This window comes from Phaseolus vulgaris, chromosome 4 (assembly GCF_000499845.2).
Source record: "Phaseolus vulgaris cultivar G19833 chromosome 4, P. vulgaris v2.0, whole genome shotgun sequence".
Classification (NCBI taxonomy): Eukaryota; Viridiplantae; Streptophyta; class Magnoliopsida; order Fabales; family Fabaceae; genus Phaseolus; species Phaseolus vulgaris.
In genome coordinates, this window is record NC_023756.2 from 46,683,692 (window position 1) to 46,703,831 (window position 20,140).

At 26.9% G+C, this 20,140-nt stretch overlaps 1 protein-coding gene across 1 annotated transcript; it reads left to right on the top strand.

Moving 5' to 3' along the window:
• Positions 1-1,317: 1,317 nt before the first annotated feature.
• On the top strand, positions 1,318-5,316 carry LOC137838066 (aldehyde dehydrogenase family 2 member C4-like). The gene is made up of 9 exons (XM_068647287.1): positions 1,318-1,887; positions 2,300-2,442; positions 2,857-3,240; positions 3,827-3,916; positions 4,011-4,184; positions 4,259-4,396; positions 4,544-4,681; positions 4,781-4,842; positions 4,940-5,316. The coding sequence occupies exons 1-9, from the start codon at positions 1,779-1,781 to the stop codon at positions 5,211-5,213; spliced, it is 1,512 nt and encodes a 503-aa protein (XP_068503388.1). The 5' UTR covers positions 1,318-1,778; the 3' UTR covers positions 5,214-5,316.
• The last annotated feature ends 14,824 nt before the right edge of the window (positions 5,317-20,140 follow it).

The window sequence follows — 20,140 nt, forward strand, 5'->3', positions numbered from 1 at the left end:
TTTTAATTAATAATTAATGTTTCATTGTCTTTAAATACTTACAACATCGATTATTCATGTTTTTTTCAATGTCGTGGTGCTCATAATCGATGTTATGATACTTTTATAATGAAAAATAATCGTTATTCATGTTTCTTTTAGGATCATAGATTATAGATACGTCATAATTGATTCTTATTTTTTTTTACTTGATAGTGTTATTTGTTAGGTGCATATTGGATTATTTTGTTTAATATCCTATTTCATGTTTTTTTAAATAAGACATTAAATAATTTAGATTTATATTTATTTATGTATGAAAAATTTATTTATGTCAGATTTTTTATTTAAATAAAATATTAAATAATTCATATTTTGTATTTATTTAAAATTTTAAATAATTTAAAATTTTTATTTATTTTTATTTTTTTAATTAGGACATTAAATAATTTGGAATTTGTTTTTTTTTTAAATAAGACACTGAATAATTTAGAATTTATATTTATTTAAGATTTTGAATAATTTAATTTAATTTTTTTTCAATTTTTTTAAATGGAGCATTAAATATTTAGATTTGTATTTATTTAAGATTTTGAATAATTAAGAAATTTTATTTATTTTATATTTTTATTTAAATAGGAAATTTACTAATTTAGATTTGATATTTATTTAAGATTTTGAATAATTTAAATTTTTTATTTATTTAATATTTTTTTAAATAGGACATTAAATAATTTAGATTTATAAAATTTGTGGTAGTACTTGATTTGTAAAAAGTGTAGATTTTAAAAAAATTTATGAGTAAAATTTGTTTGCAAACATGTGATACTACTTGATGGGATATTAATTATTCTCCAATTTACATGAGACTTAAATCATATAAACTCAAAAAAACAAGGATTTGACAAATAAATAATACAAAATACACTAACACAAACAGTATTGATTAATCTCCTAATTAAGGTGATATGTGAGTCATTAATTTAGCTTCAAGCTACTTGTTTAAAAAAGGAAGTTTGATGATTTATTTTAACTTGAAAGAAAGAGCAGTTTTATTCTACATGATTTTGAAATGTCAATTGTGTACTAACAGAGACTTCACAGCCATAACCAATTTTTTTGAGTTTTTGTAAATTATTTGATTCAGGGAAAGGAAAACAAAACAAATCTGACATCAGAAGTTGAAAAGTAGGTGAGAAATGATATTTGTATTAATATATTATTATACATATTTTATTTTATCAAGATTAATAATGTAAGATTGAATGAAATTATGAAATTGAAATTAAACATGTGGGGTTTAATCTCATATATCAGACAAACTATAATCATACTGTCATAGATTATATCAGTATCTGATTCTTAAAAAAATTCTTCCAACCAAAGATCATGTGAAAAAAAAAAGGTTTTCAAGGTTTTTTGCATGATTTGTATTCCCACAAATTCTGACTCTTCTGTGGCATTGAATGTGGAAAATGCAAAGGGAGAAAAAGGGGTTGAAATGCATGCATTAGGGAAGGTCTATTGTTAGCAAAGTTAACAGTTATGCTATCCAACTTTTTCAGCTACCCACCATATGATCCTCCTTAACAAACAAACCAGCCCACTAACACCATCATATATAGCACCAATAAACTTATGCAAATGCAAACTCACAAGTGAGATACAAATGCACGTGTGTTTGTGCTAATACATATAAATAACTGCTGTGTTGTGCCTCTTCTCCATAGCCAACAACTCTCAAATCACTCCACAAACTTGGTTGGTGCTTAGCAGATCAGACAGTGAAGTGGATAAGGATGGCAAGTCTCAACACTGGCTCCAGCCCCTCAGAATCCTTTGACCAGATTCCAACAGTAAAGTTTACCAAGCTTTTCATCAATGGAGAATTTGTGGATTCTGTTTCAGGTTCCAGTTACTTTCCTCTATCCTACTGAATCAGTAGATGTTTCACTGTTAGTGACTGAATATTCCATATACTACCACTCTAAAGTTTTTTGTGTTTTACATTTTTGTTTGACTAAAAACCTTCATGGATGATAACCGTGTGACTTTTATAACAACTATTAACAATGTTTTCTAGTTAGTTGATTATGTTTTATAGTTATAGTGTGTATGAATTAAAATGTTTAACATACACATATTTTTAGATAAAACCAATGATTAGACTACTGACAGAGAAATATGTTTTAGATTCATGGTATCCACACAATACAACAGTGAACTGATACAAATTATGATTCCTTCGTTTTCATGTTTTAACAATTAAATCGGCCTATTAAAACTTCTATGCATTTGGAACTGTTTGGAAAAACAAAAGGAAAAACGTTTGAGACTGTTGATCCAAGAACAGAAGAAGTGATTGTTGAAATAGCAGAGGCTTCCAAAGAAGATGTTGATATTGCTGTGAAGGCTGCACGTGAAGCATTTGATATTGGTCCATGGCCACGCATTCCCGGTGCTGTAAGTTCATATCTTCACCTATCTTTATTTCAATTATAATTAACAATTAAGTTTTCAACATAGAAATTGCATGTTCAGCCTTACTCATGACAATGGTTGAAAACAGAAACTTAATTGTTTTCATACAAATGCTCTACAAACTATTCTAGCCTTTTGTTTATTTATTCAATTATGTTAGCAGATTACAATGTCAAATTCCTCTACATCTCTCCTTTGAGGTGAATTTCTGTTGAATGGGAGGAAAAAATTATATGAAATTGATTTTGCAAAAGGTTTGAGTTTTATCTAACTATAACTTCTGAGTAATAATAATGAAAATGTCAACTCTAAAATTTTTTACACATGCTGAACACAGTACTGTTCTCAAACAGTAGCAACATTAACTAACTTGTTATGATCATGGATGTTGGACAGGAAAGAGCCAAGATTATGCTGAAATGGGCACAACTAATTGAACAGAATGTAGAAGAAATAGCAGCATTGGACACTATTGATGGAGGAAAGCTATTCAGTTGGTGTAAGGCTGTGGATGTTCCTGAAGCCTGCAACATCCTACGTTACTATGCTGGGGCTGCTGACAAAGTTCATGGAAATGTGTTCAAAACATCTCGTGACCTCCACTTGTATTCTCTTATGGAACCTGTTGGTGTTGTTGGTCACATTATCCCTTGGAATTTCCCTACTATCATGTTCTTCGCCAAGGTCGCCCCGGCCTTGGCTGCTGGTTGCACCATGGTCATCAAGCCTGCTGAGCAAACACCTCTCTCATCACTCTTCTATGCTCATCTTGCTAAGTTGGTATGGTTAATACATTGATTTAGTTGCTTATCAAACATAGCTAAAGTAACATTTGGTAGACATTTTAAAATGAGACAAAAACATAACATGTTGGATATCTCTGTCTTGTGTGTCTTGTGATATGACCAAAATAACATGATTGGGAGACAATCTTCCTTCATATTAGAAATCTCACATTGTTTAGTAATATACTGATATATATGGACTTAGCTATAGAAAAATGTTACTTTGATATGCAAATTGAAAGACATCAGTTTATAAATGTGATTTGACCAATACAATTTTGAAATTAATTTTCAATTTCAGCAAAAAAATAATTTTCATTTTAATTGTAATCTGTTGCATTTGGCTATATCACTAATTAACATCATCTCAAATATAACACGGGTGATGTTATATGTTTGGTACACCTTAAAAATAGAACATGGTGTTACAAAAGAGGTATATGTTGATTCCACACCCTTTTAGTGGAATCAAAACTTTGGGCCAAATGCTACCTTAAGAACATTAGCATGTTTGGTTTGTTAGTATCAACTATAATTCGTACATGGATGAACATGAATACATATTTTCCTTTTTCATGAAGGCTGGTATCCCAGATGGAGTGCTCAATGTAGTACCTGGATTTGGCTCAACTGCAGGGGCTGCAATAAGCTCACATATGGACATTGATGCGGTAATTTGAGTGTTAAGTTTATATCATTGATTAAGTTGAGGGGTATTTCCTTTGCCACCAACTTCTAAGGTGTGTTGTGATTGTTATATTACAGGTTAGTTTTACAGGTTCAACAGAAACAGGTCGTAAAATAATGCAGGCTGCGGCATTGAGCAACTTGAAACCTGTTTCTCTTGAATTAGGAGGAAAGTCGCCAGTTTTGATTTTTGAGGATGCTGATATAGATAAAGCTGTTGATCTTGCTCTCTTTGGCATCCTACACAACAAGGTAAATTTTCTTCCATGGAAATTTTGTACCATAGAAAAACATAGACTTATTCTGTTTGAAACTCTAATTTTCAGGGAGAAATCTGTGTTGCATTCTCTAGAGTTTTTGTCCAGGAAGGGATATATGATGAATTTGAGAAAAAGATAGTCGAGAAGGCTAAAACTTGGGTAGTAGGAGACCCTTTTGATCCAAAAGTTCAACAGGGACCCCAAGTAAGATTACTCAAAATTGGCACAAAACAACTTTCTTTACATAGCATTTGAGGCATATTCTACTTCAATCTTCATGTAATAGTTTAAAAAACACACACACATACAATTGTTAATGTAGTTCTTCCCTGACATGATTTTATACTGCAGACTTGTAAGGAACAGTTTGATAAAATTCTTTCCTATATTAAGCATGGAAAGAGTGAAGGAGCCTCACTGTTGACTGGGGGTAAGCCAGTGGGCAACAAGGGATACTATATTGAGCCAACCATTTTTACCAATGTTAAGGTGTATTTCAGTTCTACAAAAAGCAAGAAATAAGTTATCTTTGTCATAATTGAACCACCAATCTTAACTTCTTTCTTCTTTATGAAAATTCATATTTAGGAGGACATGCTAATTGCACAAGAGGAAATATTTGGACCTGTGATGACACTTTCTAAGTTCAAGTAAGTCATCTAATATTCCTTTTCACTTACAATAAGAGAAAAAAAACTTGTTATTGTGCAACTGAATGTTAAACCAAGTGTGGTATGCATGAAACAGCACCATTGAGGATGCAATTAAGAAAGCCAACAGCTCCAAATATGGCCTAGCAGCAGGGATTGTGACCAAGAACTTGGATATTGCCAACACTGTATCAAGGTCCATCCGTGCAGGCATCATTTGGATCAACTGCTTCTTTGCATTTGATATTGACTGCCCTTTTGGAGGGTATAAGATGAGTGGATTTGGAAGAGATTATGGACTTGAAGCACTTCATAAGTATCTTAAAGTTAAATCTGTTGCAACTCCTATTTACAATTCTCCTTGGCTTTGAAACTTCCATCTCTGTGTGTTTGTAAACACTAAAAACATACATCATTTCAATCAACAACTTAATGCTTCCATTTTTCCCTTTTAGGAGGAAACAACGGATGTTTTAGATATTATCTTAGCAATAATATAACTTTAAAGCTTGTGTGATGCTCCACTTTGAAGAACAACACTGGTAATGCTAAATGTTTGTTAAATCAGGACAATAGTTTGCATACTTCCTCATAAATTACTCTAAAATAGAAGAAAAATAAGGTGACAATATGTATTTGATAAAATCGTTAACTTCAAAACTAGGTAAAACTCTTGCATTAAAATCATTACTGATACTGTTGTCCATAATACTCATTGTAGAAACGTATAATATAAATATTCAGGGAAGTGGTTACCCACATGGAATCTGGCCAAGGGTTGAGTGGAAAATGAGAGAGTAGACACAAAAAATTACAGATAGAATCACAAGTTTCCAAAGCCTTGCCTTAAACTACCTCTTTCTTCACAAGTAGTGTAGAGCTGGAAGGATCAGCAAATTGAACAGAAAATGATCTATAGAGGTTATCTAGCTCATCCTTTGCAGTTCCTTTGTCAAAATTCAGAGAGTAAGTGTATGGATTATAAGGGAGTTGTAGGGGTGATGCAGACTCAAACAACTTCTTCTTCTCTTTCTTGAGCTTCATCCACAACACTTTCCACCTCAGTTTACTTGATATACAATTCACATGCTCAATCTCATTGCAACAACATCTTCCTGATTGGATGATGTTTCTCTTGCATGAATGACAACAATTTCTCAAATCCATGGATTTACTAGAACTAATAGTTCAAGTGTTCTCAACACTGTATGCACATAAGTTCAGTTAGAAGTGAGGGGACTTTGAACATAATTATAAGCACATGGTTTTTGAATTTGAGACAAGGGAATTGGCCACTGTCTAGGACACTACTTTTTTTCCTTTTTAGGTTTCCTAGAATGTTGTTGTTCACCGACCAAGTATTAAAAACTACTCATAGAACCTCAAGTGAGCAAAAAATATAACATCTATAATCAAAACCACCCTACCCCAGAACCTAAGCCACCAAATGTTTCTTCCTAGATTATGTGGATCAGAATATCTTATCATACTTTGTAATGTGTAACTTGGCACATGATGCACATGACATACTGCATCCTATTGCCTTGTGGAGCTGCTTATGGAGCAACTTGCCATGTGAACTTATGTTCTTTTTCTTCTTTTGGAGCATCATTGGTATATTTTTTTATTCTATGGTTAGGGTGCTTAATGATTTGTTTAATAGTGCTTTCTCAGAGAAGTACTCTTACGCAGAGAAATTCACAGAAACTCCCAATTTTTGATAAATTGAAACTTTCTTACCTCCAATTTAACTTGCATTTTAACAGTCTTGGTTATAGTATTTTCTATTGAAACTATAATTTCAAGTCATTGATAATGTGACTATGTAAGCATATTTATAATAGTAAGTTCTGAGAAAAGTGAAGCATTTTTGTTCCTATATTTAGTAGCAGCATTGTCACTAGCACTATTAAGATTGTTGGAAAATAAAACACTGCTTACATTAATGGAGCAAGAGAAAACATAAGCAAGCCATGTATAAAATTTTAGTATTCTAGACATTTTGGGACAAACAAACATCTCAATCTCAAATGAAGATGTATTGTCACAATTCAAATTACCATTTATAATATTATTAGTTAACTAACATTGTAGACAATTTCTTGATTGTTGGAAAAGAGGGTGGAGGTAGACTACTTAAGTTGGGATGGTCAAATTAAAAATGTCCTTTAAAAATCCTTCTATTTTTTTATTATTTTAAATGTTTTGTATTAAATAATGATAAGTTTATAAATTCTTAATTCTATTAATATACTAATATGTAAGTTCCCATTAACTAAAAATAAATAAATAAATTTATTTTTTAGTAACTAATCCATCAAATAAACGCATAGATTATATTTTATAAACATAATATGGTTAAAGTTACGTCCATCCTTTTAAATTTTTATTATACTTTCATGTCCTATTTTACATTTGATTTTTCTTTTAAACAACTTCAATTGATTCGTATTTATGTAGTTTGCAGAGTCTGAAGTATGTTTGTAGGTTATGTATTGTGTAGGTTGGCCTTAACTACTTTTTGTATAGGTTGAGACACTCCTAAAGTGTCTATATAAGGATTGGGACACCCCGAAATGTCTCATTTTATTTTATTTATTCTTTGCTGATAAAAAAAAACTTCCACCATATATAATTATGTACTTATGTTTTATGGTTTTCATCAAATCTTTTCACCTCTCTCGTATTTAGCAACCAAGATTTGAACTCACAAAACTTTCTTTTGATGAAACAAGTTTCATTTCCATTTTTCTAGAAGTGTCCCATTAAATATCATAATTTTCTTTATTTCTTAGTCTTCTATGATTTCTTGATAAATAACTATCTTTCCAACTCACTCATACCATACGCCCGTTTTTTTTCTTTTTACCCATAAAGATAACCCTTTCCCTTTTGTGCTTTGTAACTTTCTCGCAACACGAACCATGAAGAAGGATAAAATGAGAAAGGGTAAGGAGGATAGATCCTAATTAATCAAACAAATTTTATTTGCAAAAAAATAGATATTTCCCTGGGCATGAGCATAAATCTTTCCAGTTTTTTTCTACAATAGGTCTCTATGAAGTTTTCTTTCTTGGATTCTTCACAATTTGGACACTTAAGTAGACAAAAATGTATCTCCATATTAGATCCAAGTTCAACAGATCCTTTATTTGGTTTTGATGGTGTACTTAAACAATTAAAGTAAAACACAATTTTATGTGTGTCAAATCATGTTAGACACAAATTGTGTGACTGGACAAATATTGACACTGTTTGAAATGTACTTCGTTCAACAGATGCAAGTGTTGTACACATGTATCGTCTGGTAAGTCTTTACTTGAACATATAATAAGTATATTTCGTCAAATAAACATAATTATGAAGCATTTCATAATACACATCAAACTCAAAAAAACATTTATTTCTTGTTAGTAGTTCATTCTTCCAAGAGGAGCATGCAACCTTAACAATAGCTATAAAGGACGTGCAATGACTCTTTTGCTTCTCAACCTCTATATATAGAAAATCTATATGAAAAGGGAAGGCTGACAAAAGTCTTGCAACAAGAACAAATTCAAGTTCTCAAGCTAAAAGACTGAACTTATCTTGTATTTGCCGTAAGACGTTACCTCTCTTTCAATGAGCAATTTAGTGATCTTTTATATCATTTTCTTAGTAAACCTTTTTTATTTTAGCTAGAAGTGATTGTATTTCAAATAATACTCAGTGTTTTTTAGCCAAGAGTGGTAGCATAAATAATACTTGAGTTGTTTTGAGGTCCAAACAATACTCACTTGTATCTTTGAAACATTAGTTTGTTTAGTGAAATTCAATTAGTTGATTGAAAATTGAATGTAGTGTGATGTTTATAAATAAACCAATATGAAAACATTTAGAGTAAATATTTTTTCTCTCTAATATTTTCATATTGCATATTATTTAATTGTAACTAATTTAAAAGGAAAAAATTAGAAAAAAATAAGGTTTAAAAAACGTATTTAAATAGTTCATTTATCAAAGTTGAAGTTGCATAAGATGTTTCTTGTCAGACACAAACTCTCAAGAGAACTACTTGATTATATTTTTATTGAATATACACTTCGTTTCGTTTGTTCATGTTTATTAGAAGATGTTAATTTTATGGAGTTAAGTTAGGCTTAAAACACACTTCTTAACAATATGACTTGTAAAAATATAAAAAAAAGGTTTTAAACACAATATAATCCTATCTTCTTATTTTTTTTTTAATGTATTCAACACATTTATCATTTGTTCTATTTTTATGGTTTCCACCCCCAATTCTCATGCCCCTTTTCTTAGAAAAATTCACCTTAAACCTTGAATATAATTCTAATATCATAATACTTTTAATAACAAACACATTATTAAAAACATTTATTTCGAACTATTGAATCATTCAGAATAAGTTATTTTTACTTTTCCATTTATCATAAAAAGTTCTCTATATATCTTCTTTCAAGATATTTCCCTCATCAACACTAAATCTCTCACAACCATAAATAGAAAATGTGTCAATTAATCTCTTTGTCTCAATCTTTTTTTACTTTTGAATTTATTGGTTAGATTTTCATTCACCAGAATTAATGTGACAAAATTTTACCATTTCCTTTTATTTATGCCAACCAATTTTCGTGAATTCTCATCATCCATGTACAAAATAGACTCTCATGAGACAATTATATATTTTTACATAAACCACTTTATCTTTTTTTTTCCATCTATTTCTTCATTGACAAACTTTGAAGACAAATTCTACCTTTTAAAAATTATTTTAACTTTTATAAAAAACTTTTTGGCAAAATCTCATCACTCTCATCATATATAAAATAAACATTCTTTAAAATTGTATTTTTTTTCGATAATCCACTTTACACACCAAACATTATCTATTCATTATTTTTGTTTCATCTATTAGTTCATATAGTAACAAATTTTTAAAAAAGTTCCTACCTTCCCTAAAATTAATTTACCATTTATCAAAAACCTTTTAAAATATATCCTTTTATTCTATTGCCTTAAATTCTCGCAAATCCTGAAAGTTATCCATTTTAAAAAAATTGTAATAAAAGAATAAGTTGGTCTCTTTCTAAGGTAATAAATGTCATATGAGAGAAAAATATAATTATTGTTGTATGAGTGGCAATAAATAAATAAATAATGAGTTGAAATTCTTGAGTTGGTAACATTCAAAGTTACACGGCTTGACCAATTTGTATGCTCTATCAACATTATTTAATACTTTTTTTAAAGTCTTCCAACAACTCTCTTCTTTACGCATAAGAGTAGAATAATCCTATATTATTTTAATAAAAAGGTACAATTACGTTTTTTAATTAATAAAATACATAAAATTTTTAAAAAAAAATATATATATATATATATATATATCAACCTAACCAAATCTCAATGTATTTAAACTGAAATCATACAAAGATAACACGATATCAATATAATTGGTACTATCACTACAAGAAAATCATGAAATAGAAACTAATTTTAGAAATAAAAAATAATTAGTTGTTATAATGACTAAATTAGATATTATTTTAGAGATTAAATAAATTTTTTGTTTCTAAATTAATTTCTATTATTTTTAAATGGTTTCTAAATTGGTATCTAATTAACAACCAAAGTTTTTGCTAACAAATTTAGAATATAAATAATTGGTAGTTAAAACATTGGTTGCTAATTAGATACCAATTTAAAAACAATTTAACAATAATAGAATCTAATTTAGAAATCAATTTTTTTTTAATTTATAAAATAGTTTCTAATTTAGTTACTATTACAACTAATTATTTTGGTGTCTAAAAAATATTTTTATTTAATGATTTTTTTAGTATATATGTATTTAAACTGAAATCATATAAAGATAACATGATATCAATTATAATTAGTAATCAGTGTATTAGTAATGTAAAACTAACACGATGTGAATCTTGGTGTGATATTCATGTAATCAGATTTCAACTAAAATCATATCCATATAAAATAATAATTTTAAAAAAGTTTAATTATTTCATTAATTATATTTCATTAATAACATTGTGAAAATGGGAAAAATCTATCAATCATATCTCTATCATGAGTCCATTTATTCTAAGCGGCGTCATTTAAAAATGGAAGATTTTGAATAATGAAAAGATGGTTCAAAAAAGGAGGAAAATTGACCCAGAAAAGGAAGAAGAAAGATAATTTATGAGAAGGAATAATATTGAATTTCATGAAGAATAATTACAGCACAAAAATTGAGAAAATTTCTCTAATATGCCCATGATATATAATAAAAAATAAGAAGAAAAAGAAAAATCAATGAATCATATATGTGATGCCCAGAGCCACCACCATAAGAATGTAAGCAATTCCTTGATCAATTGCAGTGCCTGTCAGAATCAAAACAAACCCAGATTAACATATTGTAAGAAAAAACATAAAAAGGAGAAGTTTTATCACTTTATATAAATCTAAGTTGTAACCTATACATTCATAAAGAAACTAATATGTACACATAATATGAAATAATTCGAAATTTATTTTAAACTTAATCTATAAAATCGATAACTTTAAACCTAACTTCCTAACTCAACCCATAAAATCGACGACTTTAAACCTAATTTCCTAACTCAACTTATAAATTCGACTTTAAACTTAATTCAATCCATAAAATTCGACTTTAAACTTAACTTATATAATCCATAAACTTATATAATACATAAAATCGGTTCATGAGATTTGTATCTATTTATACCAGAAAAAAAACTCTAATTTCTAGAACAAACATAAAAATCTATATAATTTTATATAATCTCTAATTTCTAGTACAAACATAAAGACCATATAATTTTATATAATCTCTAAAATGTAAATAAGTTTTTTAGAATTATCATAAATTTAATAAATATTTTTTGAATTAACTGTTATACGTGTTCTATATGAATGTCAGTATCCGATAATACGGACACCTTCAATCTCATAAATACAAATTAAGGAAAAGTGAAAGAGAGAAAAAGTGAAGAAGAAAAAGGGAAGTTTTGAACTAACCATCACTGGTGGGAGAAAGTGCTGGAGAAAGAGGAAAATCCTGAGCATGAGCCAGATGAGAGATTGCCATGAACAACAAAGTGAGAAGAGGAAGGCCCAAAATATTCTTCACAGTTCTCATTTTTTCTGGGAAAATGAAGGAAGAAAATGGTGGAAAAGTTGAGGAAATGAAAGGGTATGTGAGAAAATGTGTTGGTTTTTGGAGAGAGAGAGAAGAGAGGTGTTATTTATAAGGAAGAAAAGCAGAAAGAAAGTGTGTTCACGCGTGGCGTCTACCAGAAACTTCAACGAAACAAATGAAGAGCGAGTTTCAAAACGCGTCAGCTGGTTTCGACTCGGTGAGCGACTCGGATCATTATTAAGATATTTACTATTAAAACACTCCTGCAAACAAAATCTTTTACCCCTTTAAATAAAAAAATTAATGTATACATTAATAGTAAGAAACTCTCCACATATCTTTATCATACTTTGATTTAATTTTTTTATAAAAAAATTTATATTAAACATTATTATGTAACTTCACATTTTAACTAAATATAATTTAATTTAATTTAATATAATATAACATAAAATAAACAATTTCATATAAGACGATTATAAACAGTTGAGATAATATTGGGTTAACTTTAATAATTCAAACGCAAAATAATAATTAATAATTATATATAGGAGTCAATTTCACTTTCTCGATAAAAAGATAATGAAAATATTATATATCGGTAAAAAAATTATTAAATAAAAATTATTTATTCCTATATACTAAATTAAATATTATTTTAAAAATTAAAAAAAATTATTAATATTTAAATTATTTTTTATTATTGATAAATTATTTTTAAATTGATATTTAATTAGTTACCAATTTTAGAATTTAAATATTTAGGTGTGAAATTTTTTATATCTAAATTAAATATTAATTTAAAAATTATGTATAATAATAAAAATTAATTTAAATATTAATATTTTTTATTTTGTAAAATAATATTTAATTTAGTTAATATATGTATAAAGTATAAAAAAAGTCTGAATTTTCTCTTCAATACTTTCCATTCTTAATGTTATATGTATTTGAATATTTTGTATTTAGATAATTTATTGAGCACAATTGATAAAAATTTAATTAAATGTTATATGAAAGTACTTATTGACGCATACTTTCATCTTTTTAATTTAAAAATTTGATAATATTGAATTATATGTCATATCAATTAATAGTTATTACCTAATTGTTTTTTGTCATCTTCATAAGTTTTTTAATGTGTTACATGTGTGTGTAACTGTAGTTTTGCCTTAGAAGTTTGGATTCTCAGAAAGAAGTACCCAAGTCTTCTAGAACATCTTTCTCTCTTTCTTTTTTTATAATATCTTCAATGTTTTGTTCCCAAGAAAAAAATATTCAACGTTTGAATAGTACTTATCACACTAACTCCCTGCAAATTACTTTATTAATTGTAGTTTAAGTGATTTAAAATATGAAACATTTTCAAATTAATGAAATAGTTTATTAAATTAAAATCAATTTATTTAAAATTTATCTTTCAAAATATTAAGAAGTGAACTTTAAACCTAACTTAATCTCACAAAACCGGTTTATAAATTGAGATTTGCATATAAAATATTTTAATTTTAATATTTAATTGATGTGAGATCTCTATCTAACGTTCAAAAATTAAAATAGAAAATAAGTCGTCATTAATTTTGATTAGTATGTGTCTAGGATTTAGGGTTTATATTTTTTTTTAGATAATCGTAGGGACTTAATTAGGAAATTTTTATTCATGTTGTTATATGTTGTAAATTATATTTTTTTAAAAAATTTATTTTATGGCACTTATATTTAAAATAGCTTTTAATTAGTTGATAACGTAAAAGAATGCATCAACCGTGAATGAAAATTAGACTATAATATTTTCATATAATAAAGTAAAAAAATTAACACGTTTTTCTCAGTTCAAGCTAAATAAACTTTAGACAGGTTTTGTAGTTATTTTATTTAATTTTGTTTTAATTCAATAAATCTTATTACGTGTCTTTAATTAGTATTTAAATATACGTGTTTGTTTGTGAATTTATTTATTACAAGCATGTTAAGTTTTAATTGTGTTGTTTACTATGTTTATTCGATACATTTATAATTTTTTAAAACAATAATAATAATAGTAGTAAAAAGAGAAATATTAATTGTATTAATTATTAGTGTAACATTTCTACTCATATCAATTCAATACTATATCATAATATCTAATTAAAATAGTATAAGTATATATACATTATCTCAAAATATATTTATTGAAATTTAATATTTATATATTTTTTTAAAAAATAAAAAAAATAAAACACTTCATCCACTTAAAATGAAGTTTTATTACCTCTAACATCGTATTTTTTTATCATTCTAATTATACCATTTTTATTCTAAAACTATTTTATAGATAGTTGTAATGAGTGTAAAAATTTAATAGTGTTTAAAAGTTATATATAAATTAAGTATTGTTTTAAAAATTATTTATGTTATTGAAAGAATAACATCTACTTAAATTAATTTGATGAACTACTATAATTAAAATAACTATATAATAAATAATGACATATTTGACATAAAAAATTACATTATTAATCCAAAACTTTAACATTAATGGTTGAGATAATTGTACACATGTTTTATATTTAGTAACTCTTGCATAAAACAATTAATTTTTTTCTTTTATAAATTTTAATTTTTTAGTGATTTATTTAAGGTTAATAAATTAAAACAAAAAACAATAAAATTAAATTTATTGTAATAAGACTTTAATATTTTTAATTATTAAAAAACATATTAACACTTTATTAAATTTGATTAATAAGATGTAACTTAAAATTATGGGTTTCATAGTTTTATCTACATTTTTATTATAAGAATTAGCACCTTTTTATATTATTGTTGAGGAAATAATTATTTGGTTGAAATATTTACAAACTAAATAATTACCTTTTGAAAGTAAACCAAATTTAAAATGCACTTAATATAACTATTTACTTGTTTTGAAAACACAATATGAAATTGCAATAGTCAAAGGTGATGTGCTAAAAGGCATGTCAAACTAAAACAGAAAAGTCAAAGCTCACTCAACTTTGACAATAAGAAGTTTCGAAAAAAAATCGTCAATTTAGTATGTAAACTATTATTCTCTTTTTAAATATAGTCTGTAAAATATATATGTAACTAGTTCATATAAAATTAAGAATTATATAGATATTCAGATTAAATTAATGAATTTTCAAATTTTTAATGACTATTTACATAATTATATCATTTTGAAAACCATTTTTAAAAAGAGAGTAATGTTTAAAAGACTATTGAGAACTTATATTTTTTAGGTTAAATAAATTTTTTATTTTTGTATTATAATAGAAAAATGATTTTCATTTCTATCTAAACTTTAGATTATTTGAATGCTTGTAATATGAAAATAATTGAAATAAATTAGATGTGAAATTGATTAAATTTAAAAGTTTTATTTTATGAATCTACTGAAAGTAATTACAGTAAAAATTAGTCTGTAATTAAAAAAAACAAAAAAATTAATTATTTTAATTATTTTCATACTATAGATAGTTAGATGATATAAAATTTGAACTGTTGACAAAAATCAATTTTGTATTACAATAGAGGGACCGAAAAACATATTTGACTTTTTTTTTAATAGTAAAATAGTTTTACATGACTTTCTATTTAATAATATATTTGAATATTTGATTCAGGTTTATTGTTTCTCAAACATGGGTTAGCTTTTTTTTTTACTGTTATGAGATTTTAATCCTAATAAAGGACAAAACCATTAATGAAAAGAGATTTCTGAAGAGTTTTTTTGTTTGGGTGAATTTTTTATACTGAATTGTATTACAAACTTGCTTTTAAATAACGTACAAATTATATAATATAATATTATGAATTATAATTAAAGATAAAATCACTATAGTAAATTAACTTAAATCAATGTGATTACTCAAAGTTGAGAAATTACTACTAAAATTTTATTGACTGAGGAACTACGTAATGATAAATACAAAATCGATCTACCCACGAAAAATCGATTAAGAAAAATAGGATATTCAATACTACTACAAGTATAATTTTTTTTTTATCACAAACACTAAAATAAACAATTAATCTTGATCAAATCTACCACATAAATAAAATAAAGTAGTAATTTTGAGTAAAATTGTTACATAAATATAATAAACCCCAAAATAAACATGAAAATAAAAAAATAAATCTCTTATTTTTGAATTATTGTAACTCTTTTTAATCCAAATGTCCTAGTTGAAACATATTCCTATTCATCTATTACCTCTTTTTCTCTTCTTCTTCTTCTACTTTCTTCTTTCTTCTTTCTTCTTCTTCTTCTTTCTTCTTCTTCTTCTTTCTTCTTCTTCTTCTTTCTTATTCCTTCTACTGTTTTTTTCCATGGTTACGTATACACTCACATCACTACTATTAAAACAATATAAGAGGGTTACCATTTTAATTGATTTTATCATATCATGAATAGGTATGATTATGAGATGAATCATTTGTATAATTATTATTTTAGGCAAAATACGACACTTTTGATAATGAAATTAAATTTTGCAAATAAGTAAGATGAGATTTGTGTCTTATAAGAATAGTCAATGATTTTATGAGTTTTGACATGTCAATGTCACAAGCCTGGTTTTAAACATTTTATAACAAAAGTTTTATAAATAGGATTACGCAGCTAAATTGTAAAGAACATACAAAATAACAAATAAAATATTTAAGTTGAGAATTCGACAAGAAAAAGTAATATTCTCGATTTTTATAATCATTTCAGAACAAAATCATAAACATTAAACAACTTGAATATGTGAAATAAACACTTTCTCATAGTTAAAATGCATCTAAAGTATTCAAATTGAATAGAAAAATCAAGATGCTTTATTAACTCTATTTTTCATTCATTAAAATTGAATACAAATATGTAAAATATTTCCAATTTCTCTCACACGTGTAACCATTAACTGAGTTTCTTATTTATTTATTTTATTATTATTATTTGATTTTTTGTGTTCTTTTTACATGAAGTTAATATATGTTGAAAATTTTATATCGACTAAAATTAAGAATATTTTATAGTACATTTTATAATACATATTTATAGTATATAAATAAGTGTAAATTTTACTTTACAAACCAATTTCATAAAGTTGAGATAAGTTTAAAGTTCACTTCTTAATATAGTATCAGAGTTATTTAGAGTATATCCTATCAAGAATTTGTTGGACTTATCAAGTCACCTATTATTAAACTGTTATTGGATCATCTAGAATATATAGTCTACACACAAGTTGACAAGTCTCGACATGAGAAGATATTGAAAATTTCACATAGACTAAAGATAAAGACATTATAGTATATAAATAAGTACAAACCTCACCTTATAAGTCAGTTTTATAAGATTGAGTTTAAACTTAAAATTTACTATTTAATATGATATCAAAATCATTTAGGTTTATCCCAAAGTTTCGACTTATTAAATCATTCGTTATCCATAATATATAGTTTCACACACGAGTTTGTAGGTCTCAATACAAGAGGGTGTATTGGATATCTCACATCAACTAGAGATAAATACATTTTATAGTATATAAATAAATACAAACATCACCTTCAATTTTATAAAATTGAGTTAGAGTTGGTTTATTTAATAAAAAAATTAGGCTAATTTTTATTTTTATTTATTTATTTTTGCAATTTGATCACCTCCTTCTAATTTGGTTTTTTTTTTTAAATATGGTACTTTCCTACTATTTTAATTATATATTTTTATATCATTTATTAATTGAATAAAGTAATGGGGTTATACATTCTAGAATTACACATTATGAAAACGATCCATATAGTAGAGTTTGTATTTGATCTCTTATATATGTAAAAACTCATTGAATCAATAATAATCACAATATCGTAAAAAAATATTACATAGTAACCCAATATAGTAAAAAAAAAACTAGTCATAAAAAAACAACTTTAAATTGTTAGAAATTCTGCATGAAGACTTAAGTATTAAATGAAAGTTATGTTTATAAATCTTCAAATTTGTTTAAATACCAAGATTTTAAAAATAAAAGATTTTAAAAATAAAAGCTTATATCCATTAATAATGTTGATGAAATATGACGTATGTTGAAATTATCAACATGTCTTACTTGAAAAGTCTCAATTTACATAACGAATTTGAGGACAAAAGTTGAGCAAGTCACATCAATATAAAATATGGTTCAAAAATATCAACTCAATAAATAAACCAAAATATTTTCATAAAATATAAAAAACAATCAAATTAAAAAATTAACAATAAATGTATGGGTAGGAGCGGACGAACCGGTAATATCCGGTATCAGAAGCCGCCAACCGACCAGACTAAATATAGTAAGAGTAAACAAAAAGATATGCTACAAATTAATTAATTTTATTTAAATTATGATACACATCAAATATAATATATATAATAAACACGATATAAAAAAAATACATTTTTATTATTACATTAATCTTACTGAATACTAACTTTAAAATCAAAATCAGATAACTTTGCATGATTGAGAACCGAAGTCTAAACATAAAATAAATAAAAAAGAAAAAGGAAAACAGGTAGAAAAAAAAAATCAATTATCAAGTTATTAGTAAGTAAAGTCTAGGCCCATACAACTACAATAAAGAAATCAAAATTACAACTAGACCTACATTTTGATGTAAAAGAAAAAAATAACACAACCTAGTGAATCTGCAGACAAAATACATATTCTATTTCATGTTAAATTTTCATAATCATATTGAAATAGCAGTCAACATGATTTTGAATGAATGTTTACATTAATTTTTCATGTTTTATTGACATTAAGTATAAGGGTTTGAGATAAGTAAATAAACAGTGTTAATTGAGTATAAGGGTGGAGACAAATACATGATATATTGGAAGTCAATATTTGGAAGCTTCACTGATATCACAGAAGAGGCAGATGCCACGCAAGATCTGTTATTGAGTTAGAGGCACTGAAGAGAGCCACGTGGAAGCAGCAAAGACAGATGCCAAAAGAGACACGCTTTCCAACTTTTGTAGATGCAGTGGGATTTGGTCCAACACAGCACACCACACAGCACAGGATGTGGTTACACAAAAACATCCTCAAAACCTCTCTCAGTGCTTCCTATGATGCCAAACCAAACCCTTTCCTTTCTTCTTCCACTATGTCCTATTCCCCCTCAGATTCTTTTCTTTTTCAACTCTAAACTTCACCAAGTAAGCCACATAATATATATAATGTATTGCACCCACTATTAGGAAAAGGTTGAAAGCACAGAGAAGAATCAATGTGTCACCCTGGAGTTTCTTTTCTCAACAGAGAAGCTTTCATGGTGCATAGAAGATGGGTTTTCCCAGCGGTGGCAAGCCAGGCTCATGATGGTGGCAGCTCCGGTGAGAGTGGTTCTGCAAAGCGATGCGTGTGCTCGCCGTCGCAGCATCCGGGGTCATTCCGTTGCCGGTTGCATCACGGCGAATATGTATGGCGTGGTAGAGCTATTAGGTAGTTGGATGTATCCAATAATAAGAGTGAGTTTATAAGCATGCATGTAAATAAATAATCCATCTTTCTTCTTTCATCATGAATGATCAAAGAATTTCAGATCACAGAGGTTGGAGCTGCTTGCATTTGTGTTAAATAATAAAACAAATTGTGCCTTTCTTTGTTTTTTCTGTGCCAGGCATGTTTTTTCATCACATAATTACAGGCTTGGATAAAAAATTAAAAAAATTGGTGCATTCACTCTTAATGTTAAGACACAAATGTTTCGTTTATATTAAACGAGACAAAATCTATAAAGGGTTGCAAATTTGCTGCTTTGAAGGTGACTCTACATCTACTCTATTCCTCCATTTTACATCCATAATCTCTGCATCATATTGTATCATCTTGAATAACAGAGTATTGGATAAATATCAGAGTAGACACCAAATTCAAAATTGACAAAGGTTTAGTTATACTCTAATCTGTCAGATATTGATTAAGGGGAATTGACACAATATCTATCTCAAATATACATACATATATATATAGATAGATAGATAGATGGTCGCACCATGTAATGCGTTTACAGATTACACAATATTTCAGAATGAGTTACAGAAGCATTTCATCTTTTTGATTGTGAATAATATATAATACCAGAAGGCATTACATGCTG